At 35.1% G+C, this 20992-nt stretch overlaps 1 protein-coding gene across 3 annotated transcripts in view; it reads left to right on the top strand.

The window, feature by feature from the left end:
* LOC119777104 (CUB and sushi domain-containing protein 3-like) overlaps window positions 1-20992 on the top strand; it is a 319759-nt gene that overhangs the window by 63821 nt on the left and 234946 nt on the right. For all 3 annotated transcript variants that reach the window (XM_038275900.1, XM_038275898.1, XM_038275899.1), the window contains exons 4-5: window positions 5788-5982; window positions 17197-17443. In XM_038275900.1, coding sequence (XP_038131828.1) covers window positions 5788-5982; window positions 17197-17443 — 442 coding nt within the window. The remainder of the gene's footprint in view (window positions 1-5787; window positions 5983-17196; window positions 17444-20992) is intronic.

Below are 20992 nucleotides of genomic sequence, written 5' to 3'. Positions count from 1 at the left end.
GGTTCAGCTGTTATGAAACTAGTTAAATTATATCTATTAAAAATATTTTTTCAGAAATTAAAAATATGCTTGTAACTATGTAACTACTTCAGAAATTAAACATATGTATGTAACTATGCTTGATTTGTCTTTGATTTGTATTTTTATTCTACTGACGTTATTAACTGTAAAGCCTACGGACTAACCTTACAGTCTGGATGAGACCAACTCCAGTTCTCAAGAGATTGTTCATATTTAAGATACATCCTAGCTCCCAAAATGTTTAATTGATGTCTGAATTAACTCCTAAGTATATGCAATATATATATATATATATATATATATATATATATATATATATATATATATATATATATATATATATATATATATATATATATATATATATATATATATATATAAACTGTTTTCTTACCCCTCGTGGGGTGGTATGTGTCATCCTCAAGCTCGGGTCCTCTACCAGAGGCCTGGGAGTTTGAGGGTTCTGCGCAGTATCTTAGCTGTTCCTAGGACTGCGCTCTTCTGGACAGAGACCTCTGATGTTTTACCTGGAATCTGCTGTAGCCACTCTCCCAGTTTGGGGGTCACAGCCCCCAGTGCTCCAATTACCACTGGCACCACTGCTGCTCTAACTTTCCACATCTTTTCTAGCTCCTCTTTCAGCCCTTGGTATTTCTCAAGCTTCTTGTGTTCTTTCTTCTTGATGTTGCTGTCGCTTGGGATTGCCACATCTATCACTACTGCCTTCTTCTGCTGTTTGTCGATCAACACGATGTCTGGTTGGTTAGCCATCACCTGTTTGTCAGTCTGGATCTTGAAGTCCCATAGGATCTTAGCTCGGTCATTCTCAACTACCTTAGGAGGTGTCTTCCATTTTGACCTTGGGACTTCCAGCCCATACTCATGGCAGATGTTCCTGTACACTATGAGAGCTACCTGGTTATGGCGTTCCATGTATGCACTTCCTGCCTGCATTTTACACCCTGCTGTTATGTGCTGTATTGTTTCAGAGGCATCTTTGCACAGTCTGCATCGGGGGTCCTGCCTGGTGTGGTAGACCCCGGCCTCTATTGATCTTGTACTGAGTGCCTGTTCTTATACTGCGATGATTAGTGCCTCTGTGCTGTCCTTCAGTCCAGCCTTTTCCAGCCACTGGTAGGATTTTTTGATATCAGCCAGTTCTTCTATTTGTCTGCGGTACACGCCGTGCAGCGGCTTGTCCCTCCATGATGGTTCTTCTTCATCTTTCTTGTCCTCACTTTCGGTTTTCTCCTGCCTGAGGTACTCACCAAGCCATTTGTCTTTGGGGGCCATCTTTCTGATGTACTCCTGGATCTTAGTTGTTTCATCCTGGACAGTGGTCTTCACACTCACTAGCCCTCGGCCTCCCTCGCTACGCTTGGTATACAGTCTCAGGGTGCTGGATTTTGTGTGAAATCCTCCATGCATTGTGAGGAGCTTTCTCGTCTTGATATATATATATATATATATATATATGTGTATATATATATATATATATATATATATATATATATATATATATATATATATATATATATGTATATGTATATATGTATATATATATATATATATATGTATATATATATATATATATATATATATATATATATATATATATATATATATATATATATATATATATATATATATATATATATATATATATATATTTTTTTTTTTTTTTACATGTATTTAAAATATTCTATAGTTCCCTCAGTTATATAACTTAATTGTAAAGGTAGACAATGTTCCTTCCTACTTATGACGATACACTCACCATGCTGAATGTGTGAAATGACTCCAGCTGATAGCAGCCTGGCCTACGTATTTACCTAATCATAGTGGGACTGTCACCGCATGCTGTCCAGATGCAATAATATCTAGATGCATACCTTCAATAAGACTCTAAGGAGCCAAAGATCCAAAACTAATCCTGATCATGCATGATCATTCTTGTGGTCTTTTATTTGTCTCACCACTGCTAATGTTTATAATTTTGATGTAGTGTCATTTTAAAGAAAATATTAGGGGAGATAAATAGATCACAATGAGTTATAGGGAATGAAAGCAAATACTTTATGAAGAGAACTTAAAAGGCCTATGATGTTTCATATAATTCTCTTTCTTTCCTTACATCTTGATCAGTGCAAACTTTTTTGTTGGTTCACCAGTTTATGTGGCAGGAAACTGAACCGTCTGAGAGTAGGAAATGTTTATATTATGATTATTTTTATGTTTAAAAGCTATTTTCCTCAAAGGGGCTCCTGGTTTACTCTTGTATGCTCCACCAGTTCCTGGAACCAATCCAGTCTGGTCTAGCTTCCTGACTCCTTTGGAGATGGGTACCTTCATAGCAGGAAAGCTCTTTCTTTGAAGTAGGAAAAAAAAGAAGTAAAAGCTATTCACAGCTGGATATAGCTTCTGCAGTGCATAGAAGCAATAAGACCAACTCTGACATTGCAAAAAGGAGCTTAGAAAGGTCTCAGCTTTCTGAAGCCACGTTTAGTTGCTGCAGCATTCAGGTAGGTTTCATCAGGAGTTTCCTTTAAAGGTTAATAAGTAAGTGGATTTGGGTAATATTTACATTCAAATTGCCTTCAGATAAGTGACTAACTTATCTGAAGGTGACTATATATCTTCCATGTAGCTGAAATACTTAACTTTAACATCAAATACACAAATAATATTAATTCTTACAGATTTCTATACAGTATCTATCTATTGATCCTTCAAACATTGATCAATGTGTTCAATAGTCTACGGGATTCATTCATTGTTGGTTCAAATAATTAAATATAAACAGATGGGAGATGTCAGAATAATTATCTCACAAAGCTGCACAATTTTTCAGTATTCAGCAACAAGTTTGTGAGGAACTTCTCATCAAAGAGTTTTATGGTGATAATTACATCTAAAGTAAATCATTGTTCTTTTGGAAAAATAAACCAACTGTTTGAGTGAATTAATAAAAAAAAATGTTCCTTGTTATGAAAATTGAAGAGAATGTTGAGAACTTCTGTCACATTTTTAATGTTTTCAAATGAAAATTATTAATAAATAAGATAATAACAAATGCATTCTGACACTCACAGGGGAAAAATACTTGCTAAGATGAACACTAGTCTGCTCTGATTTTACCCCAAGATTAACTGTTAGCACTTGGTGTCATGTTGTAAAACATTCAAAAGTTGAATTAAAGAAGCCATCCATCTCTGTGTTTAGGTTTGAAATAACTGATTAGCAAATTAATTGGAGGGATTACAAAGCATGCCTAAAAGGGGTAAAAATTTGCCAGAAGGCTGTGGTCACTCAAAGCACGGAGAAAAGAAAACTGTTCTATATTAAAATTGCACCAATGAAAGTTTTTTAAGTTATTTTCATCTTTTCTTTTCTTTTCTTTTTTTTTTTTTTTTACAAATTCTAATCTTTGAGAAGTATTCTATTAGAAAAAGCAACTTAAAAAGCAAGAACACTTGAAAATTCTTTGGTCTGTTTTTGAGCTCTTAATAATTAACAAGAGGAGTAGAGTCAATGTCACAGCAGGTGTCATAGAGAGTAGTAGCTGGAAAAGGAGGGTTTGTTCTATTTCAAGGCAAGCAGAAAATTCGTTGTTCAGATTCTTTCACACTGGATCCCTAGCATTACTAAAACAGCAGTGTCTGTTTGTATTCATTTGAGAATGGAAATCCTTTACTTTAACTCTTAGGTTCTGTAACTCTGCCATCTTTTCCAAATTCAGGAAAGTACATGACAGAGTTTGAAAGCTCAAAAGGATGAAACGGAGCACCTTTCCGTGATAACTTCAGACTTGCTGTACCTGTTAAAAAAATAATCCTATCTTCCAATTTGTACTTACTTTTACCTATTTGTACTTATTTGTATTATACTTATTTGTACTTACTTTATACTTTTTTATATAAAGACTTGCGCTAAAAGCAGCTTTATTTTAATCAACTTTTCCCCATCTCATTGGTTCCACTTAACCTAATTCCCCTAAAAGTTCCCACTGAAACAACATCCATACAACTGCTTTTGTTACCTTGACATTTTACTGCTTGCCATACATGTTCCTGATAAGTCGGTCACAGCTAAAGTGCCAGGCAGCTATTCCTGGTCACCAGTGGACTCTCTGTACATTTCTACTTTAGATTAGTAGTCATCAGAAGATAATATTAAACAAATCTTAATGGTATAACTATGCTACTAAGAACAAATGACGTGGAACTAAACATGCATATAGATAAATGCAAACATTAAGACATCTCCTATTTTTCAAAGATGTTTTACATGAGCCACACCTTTTGCTTCTACAAATACATCCTCCAGGGGTATGAAAATATTTGCGCTTGGCTGTATGATTTATTTCACCAATCAATGTCAAATTTCCTACTCAAGCATATTCATACCAGACAACATGAACACATTACTTGAATCTGGGTCATCAAATCAATTTATCTGGCCATCTAGAGAAAAAAAAAGTCATATGTCACGAAGTAGAAACACATGTTCTTTTAAAGTGTACAGAGTGGATAAAGCTGCAAAATAAATTGGAGTTAAATTTCATTTTTTAGGGGTTCAAGCAGCTCTGATAACATAAAAGTTCGTAGATATGAAAATGAGTTTGACACCCTTGTTTTATAGAATTAGCTAAATACATCCGAAGCATGTTTTGGAGCAAAGATAAGAGTAGAGTCAAGTAGTATACCCTGGTTTCTACAGGTTGGTATAACCTGACCAATGCCCTCCACGGCGTGTTGTCAGCTCCTTTCATCCTGATTTAAATGCCAATTTTGATCAGCTTTCGAGTTAAAGCAAAGAAAATATCACACAATTTTTGGACCTGTGCACTTTGGGTGGTATATGGCAAGTAAACTGAGAGCTAGGTCTATACTATTATTGACAGTCCTGTATAGTTTAGAAATGTTCTAGATAACACAAATGAAGCCACAAATAGAAAAACTACACAAAAAACAAAAAGGAACACAATTAAAAAAAGTTTATTTAAATTTACCTTTGTTGTTCAGTCATCACAAGGAGGTGTTCTTTGGAGATTAATTTATGAACATAATTACATGCTATATATATATATCAATACATACATTTGATTTTTGGAATGCAGCGAGCATCCTCCCATCCGTCCATCTATCCATACATTCATCCATCAAATGTATTCTTTCGTCTGCATAAATTATTCAGTTCTTTTTGGCTTAGTTATTACAGTAAGAAAATAAAGAATATTGTGATTAAATATTAAAATCATATCTATATATCTATCATCCCTATGTCTCTTTTAAAGCAATTTGAATTGGCCTTCTCTTGGGCCTGTCACACAGGTTAAAAACAGAAGATTGCCTCAGCAGATTTTATCACCTGACTATATTTCTCATTAGCATTTTTACTTCCTTTGGCTTATGTACATTCAGTTAATATACTTTGCTTTTCACTTAATTTCAACATCAGCAATAAATTCATGTTATCGAGTGAAATCTTGTAATGCATAGAGATGGAGAGTAGATGGGTAAATTGGTACAGCCGTCATTGGACAATATATTTCCCCTTCCTCATGTGTTTTAGCTGTATACTCTTTATACTATATAAATAAACAGAATCTTTTTTTTTTTTGTGCAAAACCTGCCATTTCAAAATGACTGGTTTCCATGACTGGAAAGCTAGCATGTTAAACAAAATTAAGAATTGCTTGCTAAGAAGAAAAATCTAATATTTGTTTATTATAAAAATTTTGTCTTCCTTCTTTATTTCATGCAGAGTTGCGAAGCAGCTCATGTGGAAACCCAGGAGTTCCACCCAAAGGCATACGCAATGGCACTCAGTTCAACATTGGTGACAAGATCCGCTACCGGTGTGTCACAGGCTACGTCCTGGATGGGCATTCACTCCTCACCTGTGTGACCAGTGCAGCTGGAGTGTCAGTATGGGATTTCCCAGTGCCAATGTGCAGAGGTGAGAACTCTTTATCACAAAAGGGTATGTTTTCTAATAATAAAAAAACTTAATTTTTAAAGTTCTTATCTTTTTTTCCTCCTACTTTTCCTTTAGTTGTACAATGTGGTTTAAACGAGTACTTGATGTCATTTTACATTAGTGTTCCCCAAAGAAATTCAAAACTAAGGGTGACAAATTTATCCTGACCTCTCCTTACTAACTGCTAATTGTTAATTGCTTTTTAATGATTGGCAGATTGATGGCTATGGGATTGGTTTACATATCTGTTGCTCATGTACTAAAGCATGACACAACCCTTCATTAGAGCAATGAATATGTTTGGTATCAGATGGGATGGAAAGATTTTAATCATGTTGAAGGAGCTGATTGGAGATTCCATGGTTTAAAAGGTTAATTGAATATTTATCTCTTGAGGACAACTAGCTTGAATATATGAATGTTTTCTGTAATAATTTTGCAGCTTTTAGTCCATATGTTGACTGTGAAAGAGTGGAGGGCTGTACATCTCTTCTGCAATTATTCATTCAGTCATTAATGATGCATACTGCTGACATTTCAGCTTACAAAGCACCAAAGTAGAACTTTCCCACATGCAAACACTGCTCATACTTTTATGTGAGTATTACGATTTTGCATGGTGTTTCCATTAAAGGATATTGTCACATAAATGAAAACACAGGTAACACCTGGAAGGAAAAGATTAGAAAACTTCTTAGAGCCTGCATTACTTTACCCTTGATAATATATTTATGCACATGGGGAGTTAAATCATCTATAGCATTTTATTTAGTGCAAAAGTAAAACAAATTTTAGTGAAAAAGTGATCAAGAGCTCTCCTACTAGACCATCATGTATGCAGAGTGAGAGAAGACACCACAGCATGATGATGAGTTCTATCTGACAGCAGGTTGATGAATGATGGGCAATGCTGGACCAATGCTCTCTAAATCATTTAATTTATTCATTTCTGTCTTTTAATGAGCCCATTTGTTCACAACTGACCCAGAAAATCATTAAGCATCATTCATTATTTTACTTTTGCATTATTTACTTATGCTGGACCTTTTCATTTAGGTTTTTGAATTAAATTAAAATTACAGTTTTTGTCTAACTTTTCATGTTCTCAATATTCCATAAACGCTGTTTCATTTATGTAAGATCAGGATTTGAAGCTAAGTATAGGGCCAGCCCAAATATGTATATGTTTTGAGGTCTATTATTGGAAAAATTGTTTTGCTCAGATATTTTATGAAGGAGCTATGTACAGTTGAATGTCAAATAGACAACACAATTACAAATAGTATATTGTTCTACACCTTCTGAGATAGATTGAGCCATGTGTGTCCTGAATGACAGGGCAACATGTCACGGTCAGGGATTTTTAGTATTAGTTATGCATATTTTAGAGTTTTATCCCTGAGATTTAAAATATAACTCATTTAATGATTTGATTATAATATAAACCTAAACCTCAGGTTTAATAAAGTGATATTTTATGTTAAAGTATATTTTACTTCACCAAAATTAGAGATCAAGTTTCAAATTTTTTTTTTTATATAGGTGAAGAAATCTTCGGCACTGGACAATGGTCTTTGTGCATTTCTTGACAATTCAAGAATGGTATACATTTGGATGTTGTTGCAGATATAGTTTTGTATTTTATTTATTTATTTTTAAGGTTTTGCTGATACTTAAAGAGGCACAACACTTTTCTAAATATACTGCCACCTGTGGCTAACACACAGAAGTGCAGCACTCTGTAGCTCAGGCTCCTACTTGAGTTTTTTTCTTTACTATTTCCACCTTACCTGGAGTTGCTATTGGTATCTGAGTAAATCTGGATGGTGGTTGCTTCTGAATGTCCAGAAAATCCATAAAATACACACATATTTTTTTAACTGATGTATTTAAGAAGACAAATTTAAAAGTTTTGGTATAAAAAAAAATTAAAAGAAAAAAAAACTGATTTCTGTAGCGTACAAACACATTTGACTAGAAGTGCCACAAAAGCAGTGTCAATTGATGCAAATCAAATAATGTCTGCAATACGCTTTTGTGCTGAATTATATAGAACAGATTATTGGACATCCGCTTTGGATGGTTTCATCAGAAGATTTATTGTTGCAGAATAAAAATAGGTTCAAAAGGAATTGCTGATTGGGACCATGCTTTGGAGCATCCGCTGCTGATGAAATACCGATGGTGTGCAGTTTAATAAAAAGATAGATTATACATAATAGGCTTTGACTAACTATAAAGCTGTTGTGTTTTACTTTACCTTAATGAGGGTTAATAATTTAAGTCAACTGCTGGCTTTTCTGCTGTAATAACCTCAATATTTGTAAAGGTGCAACGCAATTTTTCAGAAAATACAAAAATGACCTGTTTTTCAGAGAGTAAGCTTTTGTATTACCAGTTATCTCCAAAACTCCTGAAAATTCCTAACCTTGCCTACAAGCTGATAACTGATAACTTAAACCGTTCAAGTCTGACCTGATTCAGATCGGTCATAAACAATGTAGTATTATGGTTTAAGGCAGGACTCAAATAAACATGTCAGCCCACAAGGTTGAAGCAAGTCAAATTCCACAATTTCATCTTTGATAGAGGAATAACAAGAGCATAGAAGCATAAGATGTTTTGATTTCTGCGTTTATTTCACTTGTTACCACATTTTTGTAGGCGGGCACTATGTGTTGCTTCTCCCAATCAGCTTAGAAAGTTCCGCTTAACGTCCCTTCTTGCCCTGAACAAAGTCAATGGGAGCAGTTCCAGATGAATAATGTCTGAAATTAAACCTGAAATCTACACATTTTCAAGCTGACCTGGTAGGCCAGAAAATACCTATTAACTTAGATATGGTACAAAAATAGAAGTTCAAAAGATAAAATTATTATTTTATAGTTACAAAATAAAAGTTGGGAGCTCTTATAAGTGCAGAAGAGCATAGAACTGGGAGGCGATTTGGTCTGGAGCTTTTTGAAATACTTTTTTTGGAGTTATGAAATTGTTTTCATTCTACAATTGTTCTCTGCTGTGCTTTGCTTTTTCTGAATAGCCCTGCAGTCATTCCATGCAGAGCAGCAGTTTCTGTGAAAAGAAGGCTACTTCTTCAGCTAATTTGTTAGTTAGCTGGATGCCTTAGATGTAGATGCAAGAAACTCCAGCTAATGGTTGTATTTGAAAGGAGTCAAAGATCTCCTTCACCTTAATATTTAGTGCAGAAACTGGTCAAGCCAACAGAGAAAATTTTGGTATTAAATTTACCACAAAACGATAAAAAAGCTTGGCATATCTTTGAGGCACAATGGGCTTAGTGGTTGGAGAAAGATGCAGATGAGGGTTCCCCTACCATTTTATGGAGTGTGGTTACTGCTTTTGCCACGGGCCAGAAACATCCCTTATTTGTAAGACTGCACAGGCGCTGCTGGAGCCATAATCTCTGAACAATATCTGGGCCTGCTCCTGTATGCAGCCAGATGGTCTTTTGATCTTATTTCCTAGGAGATCCTGCCTTCTGCTGATCACTGATTGTTTTAAGGTAAACACGCAGCAACAAAAAACTACCACCCTGGTGGCAACAACTTTGATCGCTCTGGAGGAAATTTGGTCCTTTCATCTTTCCATAACTGTTTTGATTCAGTGACCTTGAACGATTTTTTTTATGAACATGAATAGCATGTTAATCATAATTATATATAATATTTGACTAGACTGCATAAAACAGCTTTTCGGGCATTTCAAAGGTGAACAATCTTGTGTTCGATAATGTCCCTAAAATTTAATAATGGATAGAAGGTGGAAATATTTTTCACAGACACAGGTTGAACCTTCATGTTGTTCTGTGACCGCTCATGTGTCCTGACTATTATAATATTGTTCTTTTGATCACTCCTTGTCCATCTGGGCATCAATTTTCAAGGTATGCTGAGTTACGGTGTTGAAGGTCTGTAATTCTCCCTGATATCTTGACTGCAGCAACCCCTTAGTTCTACCATAGTCACAGCTCACTTTCATACTGATTACCTATATCTCAATCTCACCCCAGAACTATCAACAAAATTGTTAAGTGTTTAAATTCTATTCTAAAACAAACAAATCCCAAAACGAATTTAGTTTTAGATGCTAAAAAATGTATTTTCACATCTAGACATTTAAATAAAGAGTTGTCAGAATGAGAGACAGCTTTATTGCCACAAAATTACCTTTGGTGATCAAATACTATACATTGAGAAACATACAGGTGACATAGATGAGTTAATAAATATATATTGTGGAATAAGCAAATGAAATGTGTATAGGAATGATGAGAGAAAGAAAAAAAAAGTGCAAAGAGAAAAAACTCTAGCAGATGTAGTAACAACAATATAAAATTTCATTAATTAGGGGACAATGTCAGTGGGGGACATGGGCCTTGTTAATGTGACTGGCAACAGACAGGAAAAAGCTGTTTTTGTGGTGAGACGTTTTAGTCCTAATGGGCCACAGGCTTCTGCCAGACAAGAGACTCTGAAACAGTTTTTATCCAGAGTGGGAGGTTTTTTATAGGCTTCATATAACTTTAGAAAGGTGAAAAAGTCTGACAAAATAATGGTAGACTGAAACCTTCATTTAATGCGCAGTATGTTTTTATCTTTTCTAACATTGAAAAGGTGATAGACAAACAAAAATTTTTGCTAAAGGACCAAAAATATAACAAAATGAACAATTAAGAGCCACAGAAATGTTGATGCTTATTATGCATTACATCCCACATACAATATTTTGATCCCTTCTGTTGAAAGATTATCTTGACATTCATTAAACTATGCAATGAAACTGCAAACAGGAAACATCACGGTAACATGAGAATGTGGTCTATTAATGTGCTGTCATTTTGGCTGCCAGTCAGGCTTCAACAAAATAAGAACATTTGTCTAAAACAAACCTTTGTTAAAAAAAGGCTAAAGAAAAACATTCTGCGGTACCAACTGAGCCTACAGTGATGCAAAATGTTTGGTACAGTTTGTTCTTTTATAATGAAACTGGCTAGACGCTAAGGTTTAATTGAGAATCTGGATTTTAGAAATTAGCTTGCACGTCCAGTACAAAGTTCAGTAATGAGGTGATGTTGATTCAGGTCATTATAATTTCATCATGAAAATAGAACAAATTCTTACTTTTGTTGTGTATTTCTATTGTTTTCTTTTTTGTTATTATTATGTCTGGTCACTAATTACATCATCCTGTTGTTTTCTTACAGCCATATAAAAGTTGATGTGCCTAAAAGATGGCTATAATAATAAAATGCTCCACATCAATGAATATAAAGTAACATGAACTGTACCTTTGTACACATTATAGACCTATTTTCAGTCTTCAGCCTAACTACAATTTGATATGATGTTATAGAGCAACTGTTAGACATGCTGCAGAAAGAGCCACTGCTTTACATTAACATGGGACTATCACAAAGGCAGTACCTTAGATAGTGTTAAAAATTATACATGACTTCCTTCCTTTCTATCCTTGGGGGTGAATATTTTGAAGCAGAAAGACAAGTGCTTTATATCTGATCAAAGTCAAGGGGAGAGAGGTTTAATCCCTCCTCAAGTAGCATTAGATTACTGATGCTGGGGATGTAAATGAGCTCAACTAAAGCAACTCTAATCCTTGCACCATCTTTTTTCCTGACACCATTTTTTTAAAAGGCGAACCCATCTTCCTTTTTTTTTTTTATCAGAGCGTGCTCTATTGATTTGCTACACTGCCCAGCATTCAGTGGCCCTCTTTTGCTGATAAACAAAATTTGATAAAGCTGTAGCTGAGATTTAATCATGCAACCAAAAAAAAAACAGGCAAAGTCCTATTGAAGTGAAGGTATTTAAAATATTGTAGTTAAAGGGATAGTTCGGTATTTTTGACATGAATCTGTATGGCATCCCGATCACCAGCGGCATGCAATCACACTGACTTACCCCTGGCAGCGTCCTGTGAGCAGAGTTATAGTCCAGTTTTGGTCAAGCCGAAAGTAGTCCTGCAGGTTTTTAGGTACAGCGAAATAAAACGTTTCTCTTCCCAAAACATTATGTGTCCAAAAGAGTGATATTTTCGCATCCCAAAAACATTGTAGTGGAAAAAGTCACACGTCGTTATCAATTGGTCCTATTTTCTCTCTGTTCGTATCAGTGCGCGCCGTCATTCAGACAGCGAGCCCAACAACAGCCATGTCTCCTTCCGCGGCGGAGGGAGACATGGCTGTTGTTGGGCTCGCTGTCTGAATGACGGCGCGCACTGATACGAACAGAGAGAAAATAGGACCAATTGATAACGACGTGTGACTTTTTCCACTACAATGTTTTTGGGATGCGAAAATATCACTCTTTTGGACACATAATGTTTTGGGAAGAGAAAAGTTTTATTTCGCTGTTCCTAAAAACCTGCAGGACTACTTTCGGCTTGACCAAAACTGGACGATAACTCTGCTCACAGGACGCTGCCAGGGGTAAGTCAGTGTGATTGCATGCCGCTGGTGATCGGGATGCCATACAGATTCATGTCAAAAATACCGAACTATCCCTTTAACAAGCTCTAAGCCTCTGGCATTAGTTTGCATCTCATGATCACCAACACTTTGCACGAGTGCTTCTCTAAGAAAAAGAACACAAAACTTCTGTCTTGTATCTTTTGCATTATGAATTTCTTCAAAGCATTGCTTTAATTTTTTTTATTCACATGTAGAAAAATTTAGTCCAAGTGGCATTTTATGATCTTAAGTGGAAGTGAACTTTTTATTTGTCTTAAGTACATTTTCACTAAATTAGTGGGAAAGACTCTCCACAGATCATTGGACTTATTCCTGATAATCACAGTGTTTAATTTTCATGGCAGTAAGTGTTTCATATTTTAACCACTCAGGCAGAGTGTTGTCTTTTTGTAACCTTTAGCTAAATGCGATTACTCGAAATTATTTTGCCTCAAACACCAAATTCATTTACTCTCACTAACACTATTTTGAATTCATTTTTACTAATCAAGGCTGATGCCACATGAGCATAGCAGCTTTATTTTTTACATTCTTAATATTACTAGATGTTACTAAAAAAAAAAAATGCTAGAACTGTAAATTTACTGTCTTTTTTACTATTTTTCAAGGCTGCAGGATGAAATTGTCCATAGAGCTGTTCCAAACGAAATTTCTTTTTGTTTTACACTTGTGTAAACAAAATGACAAATAAAATCTGTCTAAGTCTATTACTAGATGTTATCATTTAACATAAAGAAGAAGACTGACTGCCTTTGTCAGGAGACGTGAACTTTTATAGTAGGCAATGAATGTGAATGTGAACACTTTAATCTGCATCTATTGGAATACACCCTTTCTAATATTGAAATATATACTTTTTTCTTTGTGCCTTCACTGTGTTGACAGTCAGTTGTTGAAGACCTTGTCTACCCTATATCTATGCCAACCTATTCAAGATGTTTTTTTTGGGGGGGAGCATTTTTAAAGTAAAGATCTAACGACAGATTGTTTGAAAAGTTCTGGATCCTTTTTAACCATAATGGACCAAATGTTTTCTGCTAACTATGCTATTTTAGCAGATGACTCTATTGAGGCTAAACTAACAGTCTATTTAATAACTTTTTTCAAAGAAGCATCTGTTGCATTTTATCCTCACCAACTCAAAACCCAACCTAACCCAAATCAAACCTTAACATAATTCTGCAGTGAATAAAGTTTGAGATTAATTTCAAAATCAAAATCCATAATGCATTATTTCAATGCTCTCTTGGAATTACAACCTAGAACATCCATCCATCCATCCATCCATCCATCCATCCATCCATCCATCCATCCATCCATCCATCCATCCATCCATCCATCCATCCATCCATCCATCCATCCATCCATCCATCCATCCATCCATCCATCCATCCATCCATTTTCTACTGCTATTTCCGTCAGGTGTGCGCCGGTGCATGTCTCTTGCAGTCTATGGGTGTAAGGCTGGGCACACCCTGGACAGGTTACCAGTCCTTTGCAGGGCCGTCTTAACATTTAATATTATTGTTTTTAATCTGTTTCACCTCAGCATGTAACGGAAGTAGACGTTTTCTGTCATTCTTACACATTGACATTGATTTTTACATATACTACTGTTTATCCATGTAACAAAGTGTCTACATACTGTTAACAGTGAACTCTTTTCTGACTTTGTCTCTTTTGACTCTAATAACATCTCCATCTTTTTTCTTTTCTGTTGTGACCAAAACTGATTAATCACATCAGGTCCAAATCTGATTTGAACTTGAGTGTAGTTTCTAATTACTAAAAACAAAACAATAGAAAACAAACAAACATCTAAACTCTAATAAAGAACCCTGCTGCTTATGAGTGATACTATTTTGAAGCTGGCAATTAGTGATATGTAAAATATGTGGCACATCAAGCAAAGCATACACACTGAGACAGAAAAAAAGCTAATTACATTTGATGTTAGTACTAGCTTTGCTTCAGATTTTTCCAAACATTAGGTTTTAACTTTGTTATTCAGTATGTGATCGGAATAGAGGCTTTTACAGCTATGGAAAAAAAAAACAACCTTACCTGGTTGGAATAGTAGTGAAATAGTTAGTTAATAGGTAGTAAAGCTATACTGACTGCAAAGCCTATGCAATATGAGTCTACCTTACTCGATGGGACTCGAATAAGGTAGACGATGGGGCAGCATTGAAGCTGGAGCACAAGTTTATTCGAAAGAGTGGCTATTTGGCACCTTTTAAACCACAGAGTTACTGTATTTAAAGGAATGGAGCCCTTATTAATGACTTCTAATTGCTGCCATATTAGGAGAACTGAAGTGTGAGAGGAAGTGCTACAATATATGTTTTCACAGGAGAAAGAAACATTTTATGGCTGTGTATAGTAGGTAAAAAAGTCTTGAATTATAACCTTTAAAAGATCTAGTGTAAAGGTTTAAAATAAAAACAAACTTTAATCAGATGTTGGTGTTAAAAAGACCATCAGTGCCAATAGTACTGAAAGCTCAAATGTTATTTTTATATAACAAATATTCCTTTACAAACCTTGTTGAATATGTGAGATTCTTCTTCTGCTGCTGAGTTATTTGACCTTTTTTCAGTTACCAGCTAATGCTTTAACTAGAATATGCCGATTATAGTCTAAATGCAAAACGTTTTTTTTTTATCATAGCTTTGTTGATACTAAAAGAATTACCGAGAGAAGCACTACATGATAAAGATACTGTAACATTTTGTATGAAAAGGGTTTATTTGTTTTGAAAAAATTCTTAGTGTAAAACTTTTATTCATCAATTCAACATAGCAGCTTCTTTGTTAAAATGAACTGTTTCAGATCGACGTTTCCTATCTCAGGACGGCTTTCTGCATTTGATCACCGTTTCTCCTGTTAAGGTTTTTGTAGAATTTCTCACCATTTCAAAGCCCTTTGTCTGTCCTCATGGGCCCTTAGGTAGAGAACAGCAAATTTATAAAAAAAAAACAAAAAATCTTTGTATAAAAGTCGAATTTCTTTTAATTAAGTTTCCTGAGTTTTATTAGCACATAGCTGGTAAAAGCTGAGATAGGGCCCTCTAGCAGTTTAAGATTACTCCTTAAAAATATAACTGAATTGCTTTTTACTTGTTGAATGCAAGATGATTGTTTTGATCGTTTTTCATCATAATTTACTTTAAAAAAATTCCGTTTGTGTTTTTTTTTGTACTTTCTTGCCAATCTACATCAGTCTGGCTTTGGGTTTTATTTTCTCCACATGTTCTTTACTGACTTTATAAGATTCTGCTATATTATTATCATTACTTTGTTGGGCAGATTTTCCACTACTTATTTTAAGTTCAGTCTCAGGTAACATAAATTACTTTTTAAATATCCAGATAACTCTTGATCTCAGTGCACCCAGGCTTTTTCTCCTTTTTTTCCTGAGTAAACCTCAGGAAAAAAAGGCTTTTAATATAAAAGCCTATAGGCTTTTATAGTTTTATTAGACCAAAGCATCTAGTGGATTATTCATCTACATACACTCATGCTACCAACCCTCAACAAATGAGACTGGGCTGTGTGGCCCTTATTGTGGTCTACAAATGATAGTCTCATATTGTTATAAGTCAAACATGTGTCTCAATCATTAATGCGTCAAGCCGTATCAGCATCTCATTTCTGCCTTTCTCAGAAGGGCTTTGCTTGATTGCCATGTTCCTCCTAATGTGTCAAAAGACACAGATCAAAGCAAATAACGGCTTTGCTCGTTTATTTTCTCCTTTTTTTCCTTCTCTGCTTCAGTTTCATACACCCACTTCCTTGTTTCTTGACCAGACATTTAATGTAGCATAAGGGAATACTTTAAGGCTGGCATCTCTGACAGCCCTGAGTGCAGCACTGAGCCATCAAAGGTTTTAGCTGGCACAGTCGAGTGTCACGTATTAGTCTTAAATGATGTGAAAACTGTGAAAACCCTGCCATCATTAAGATTCTTCACAGAGAGAGTGGGGAAAAAAAACAGATACAAGGAAATATAGGGGAGTGATGACTTCTAGTAGAAAGACTGAGGAGAAACTGAAAAGGAATGAGGAGTGAAAGAGAGCAAGCCATTGTTAAGGTAGAGTACATTTACATTCAGCTGACATACCACACTTCCCACATTGGATTTTTTTTCCTCCAGGATTATGAGATGTGTTTATCACATTTTGTTTGTTGCTAGAAATCTGACAGGAGATTGGGGGTGGGGGGGAAATCAATTTCCAAAAAGGGAAAGGGAGGAAAAGGCACTAGAGACTTCCTTCTCATTTTGTGTCTGTTTTGAAGAAAACTGACAGAAGAATCATCCAATTATTTGGTTAATTAATTCTTTAATTGATAATTTTCTCCCTTTTTTTTAAATGACTGCATTTGTGTTAATGATTCCTGGCAATGTAAATAAGACTAAAGGATTTAATTGTTAAAATCTTACCAAGAGTTAGCAAAGTAACCGGAAAGTGGAGTTTTAATAATGAACTTCATAACATTTTTAATGCTTTGTTGTTGTTAATGTTGGCTCTGCATTTATTCAAGTGGACAGCTGCAGATGTTTTAGGCCTGCAGGCTTTATTTCCACCATTTTGAGTGAAAATTCTGAAAGAACCCAGAGTAAACTTATCTGTTCTCCTCCACTCCAAATCCCCCTCTCTGTTCTTTCCCCTTGGTGACTGACAGCGGAAGACACATGCGGTGGCACCCTGAGGGGCTCCAGCGGGCTCATCTCCAGCTTCGATTTCCCCAGCAGTGACTCCCCTGGCACGGCCGGAGGTGCTGGTGCTGGAGGCCTGGGCAGCAGCAGGGAATGTAAGTGGACCATACTGGCAGATCCAGGCGACACCATCTCTCTGGTGTTCACAGAGTTTCAGATGGAGGAGAAGTCGGATTATCTGGAAATAGAAGGCTCTAAACAGCCAACCATCTGGTAAGTTGACCTCAGAAGGGAGAGGGAGGTTGGGAACCATTTGTAATGCTGCAGTTGAGCAATTATTGTTTGTATTATGTGCTGCTCAGAGCACAAGGTATGTTCACTTAGTGCTGACATTGTGTGGAAATAAAAAGCGCAGTCAGTGACATGAGGTTGTGGATATTTTGGAGAAATTTCTTTCTCATTATATATTAAGGTAAATGCAGACTAGAAAAAAATGTTTATAGTTCAAGAAATTACATACCGTAATATTGTGTTAGACTGCTGAATAGCAACATATATTATTAAATTGTACGAATTTTAAGACACTAACTATAGCCATACATTTAATACAAATACTGGCAAGCCTTTAATATCATTCAAATTCAGCTTTTATTACAAAAGTAGGCTATTATTTTACTTAAAAAAATAGATAAATTGGTTATCAAAAAGTCTTTCTTTTAATGTGGAAACAAATCATATGATAAAAAATTATACTAAAGAAATCTTAGTACTAGGCTACTTTACAGGTCAGTAAAAGAAATATAAAAAGAAATTTTATGAATTTAACTATTGCTTTTCTAAACTGATCAGTTTTTGGGAACCTTATCAGTAGCCCAGATATTTTTCTCCCTGGAGTTTGAATAAAACATGACAGACAGGCACTTCTCTTTTAGCTAGAGGCCTAAGGGCTGGATGAGGAGACCTGTCTATCTGACTGTTACACTTAAATCAAAATAAGTCATTTTTTCTTAAAAAAGCTGAATTTTTTCTTGAACTGATGAATTATAATATCCATTGAGGATAATATACACTTATTTAAAGTGGATATTATCTAATTACGGTATCTTATTTTAAGAGTAAAAATACTCATTCCTTTAGCACAGCGGTCACCAACCTTTTCACAGTTGAGGGCTACCAAAACAGACCTATGAATTGCAAGGGTCAACGTTCACCTAAACTTCATACATCATAAACATATCTTTATCGTTTCTTAAATTTATAATTTTCTTTTAGACATTTTCATTTTGAAATCTCTATAAATGCTTAAATGTCATATATGATTAAATGATGAAAGGTTCTATAACCCAATTAAAAAAAGAAGAGCAACAGAATACAGTTAAATTTCAAACGTAGCTGACTGTTGAGTCGTTCTATTTTCAGAAGACTCTAAGGGTACTCCATGTGGTCCTTGAGGGCCCCTTGGTGCCCGCGGGCACCATGTTGGGGACCCCTGCTCTAGCAGATGATCTAATTTACCTGCTCGAATAAAGGCTAAATACATTAATTTGATAATTTAAGAAACTTTGACTTATTTCTAGATCGTTTTTGCAGTGTACTTGTGAACAGGATAGTTAGGGTAGAAAGAGATAAATGCAGTAGAATTGATATCTTTTAGTTCCTAAGTTCCCAAAAAACTCTGTATTGTATACCCCAAGTGGTTGTTTATAAGGCATGCATGAAAAGGTTGTTGTTGTGCACTTTTTTTTTTTTTCTTTTTTTTCTTACACCACTAGTGGCTTGTTTTTAGGACAGTAGGCTGAAAGGAAATGGGGTATGAGAGAGGTCCTTTCTCTCCTGGGTCTCTGAATCCCGCTTATAATGCAAAACCCAGTGAAAGCAAGCTGCTAATATCTTGTTCTGTTTTATCTGTTTTGGTCATTTGACTTCTTTAGAAAAAAAGCCATACTTAAGTTTGGATCAAAGTTTGAAGAATGATGTCTCTTGTCACCAGTTTGGATATTCAATTGTGCTCTGTTTTGCGAACCAGTTGGTCAGCGGGTCAAAGAGGTCTTTTTCTGAACAGGGTTTTTGATTAGAGGGACCTGAGGGGGTCTCAGGATGTCCTAGAAGGCTATAGAACATAAGACATCCAAGATGAAAATCAAGGTTTACTGGTACAATGCTCTTTTCAGCCCATGTCTAGATTCATTCCATGACTGCTCTGCCCTCACACACCTAAATTTATTGAGTCTGTGAAACTCCACTGAAGCCCTAACTTTAAATGAGCTGGGGTTTGTTAAACACTGCCAGAGAAACAATTGATGCTTATGTGGAAAATCACTCCATGTCAAGTATGCTTGAGGGTTTGTAATAATGAGGGTCTGTTTTCCTTCTAAAGATCACATTAACCTATTTGGAGTGCATTACATTACTCACTATTTGAAATACCTGGACATTTTAAGTAGAAACCTAAAGAACTCTATCAGGAAACGTGTGAGCGTTTTATAGTTTAATAATAATCAAAACATACAGACAAACTAACATAGGAATGGTTCACTAGAAAAAGTGACCCTTCTTCCATGGCTGTCTTGGTCTAGATCTAATAGAAATAAATTTGCATTAGCAGTCTTTTATTTCATTGTAAGAATATACTACTGATTTAACATTATATAAAGATGAATGGAACTATCATGTTTTTTTTCTTACTTTTACTATAATTGTTAACATATTTGTTAAATAAAAATTTCTACTTAGAAACTGAGTTTTTTCTAAAATCATTAACTCAAACATTTTGTCCATAAACTCTAGGAAAGCAGTCTTTACTTAAAATAATCACTTTTGGATGATCTACCCTGAATTCTGAGAATTATTAACACACTGTCCTGAAAAACTAGACCTCCTTAGCTTTTTAAGAGACTAAAAAATGAGAAGAAGAAAAAAAAGTTTGTTTTTACATTTTACTGGAAATGTTAAATGTTGCCCTCATGTTTTATACTGAGATCTCATAAAGTCAGGTCAAGCTGCTGGTTATCAGCTCAGTAAATATAACCAGGCTTTGGATGACTTAACACAGGCATAGACAAGAACATGCACAGGCTTTCTCTTCTAAAAGAGAGGAAACTATATTTGCAAGCCTTTATGAGAATTTAAATACCCTATAAATAGCATAATACAGCCTGAAAGAAACACAGCTGCAGCAGTCAAAGATAGGAAGGAATCCTAGCATGCGTAAATTAGTAAGCTTAGTGTGAATGCCCCAAAAAGCATAAGATGTTCTCAATGCATTTAAAAGTGTAGGGACTTATATTATTTTAAAACGCTTTTCACAGATATTATTGAGACATCTCTATGTCTTTTTTAGATGTTTTTTGTGATATGCAGCTTTAATCAACATTGTTTTAAAGTCGTTATTTTGAAATATATCAAATATATATTGAGTCTAAGTTTAAACATGTAATGAGTGTATGAGGCTCTATAGTCATCTACGGTATTTCAGAACAGAGATACAATCTTGTTTTTAACAAAGAAAATTGCAGCTAGAAACAAATTAAACTTTATTGTAAGGGTAACGTTTTCTTCTTTTGGGATTAAGATGAATATAACCTTGTCAATGATGCATGACCCCTATTTTTTCAAATAATCATTTGGTCGGACTATGCTGGTTTTTAAACCTTTATAATAATAATAAGAAAATATGAAAAATCCTGGAATATCCAAAGTTCTTTAATCCATTTAATACAATATCTTTAACCCCTGAATTCAAGTTAAGCTTATCCTTCCTCTTTGTTTTGTTTTTCTTCTTTGTTTGAAATATATGAGTATCAGCCTGAAGTTTGGGATCCT

The sequence above is a fragment of the Cyprinodon tularosa genome, unplaced genomic scaffold (assembly GCF_016077235.1).
Source record: "Cyprinodon tularosa strain WSP-4 unplaced genomic scaffold, ASM1607723v1 ctg98, whole genome shotgun sequence".
NCBI lineage: Eukaryota > Metazoa > Chordata > Actinopteri > Cyprinodontiformes > Cyprinodontidae > Cyprinodon > Cyprinodon tularosa.
Note: the sequence above shows the minus strand (reverse complement) of the source record. Positions and strands in the feature narration are given on the sequence as shown.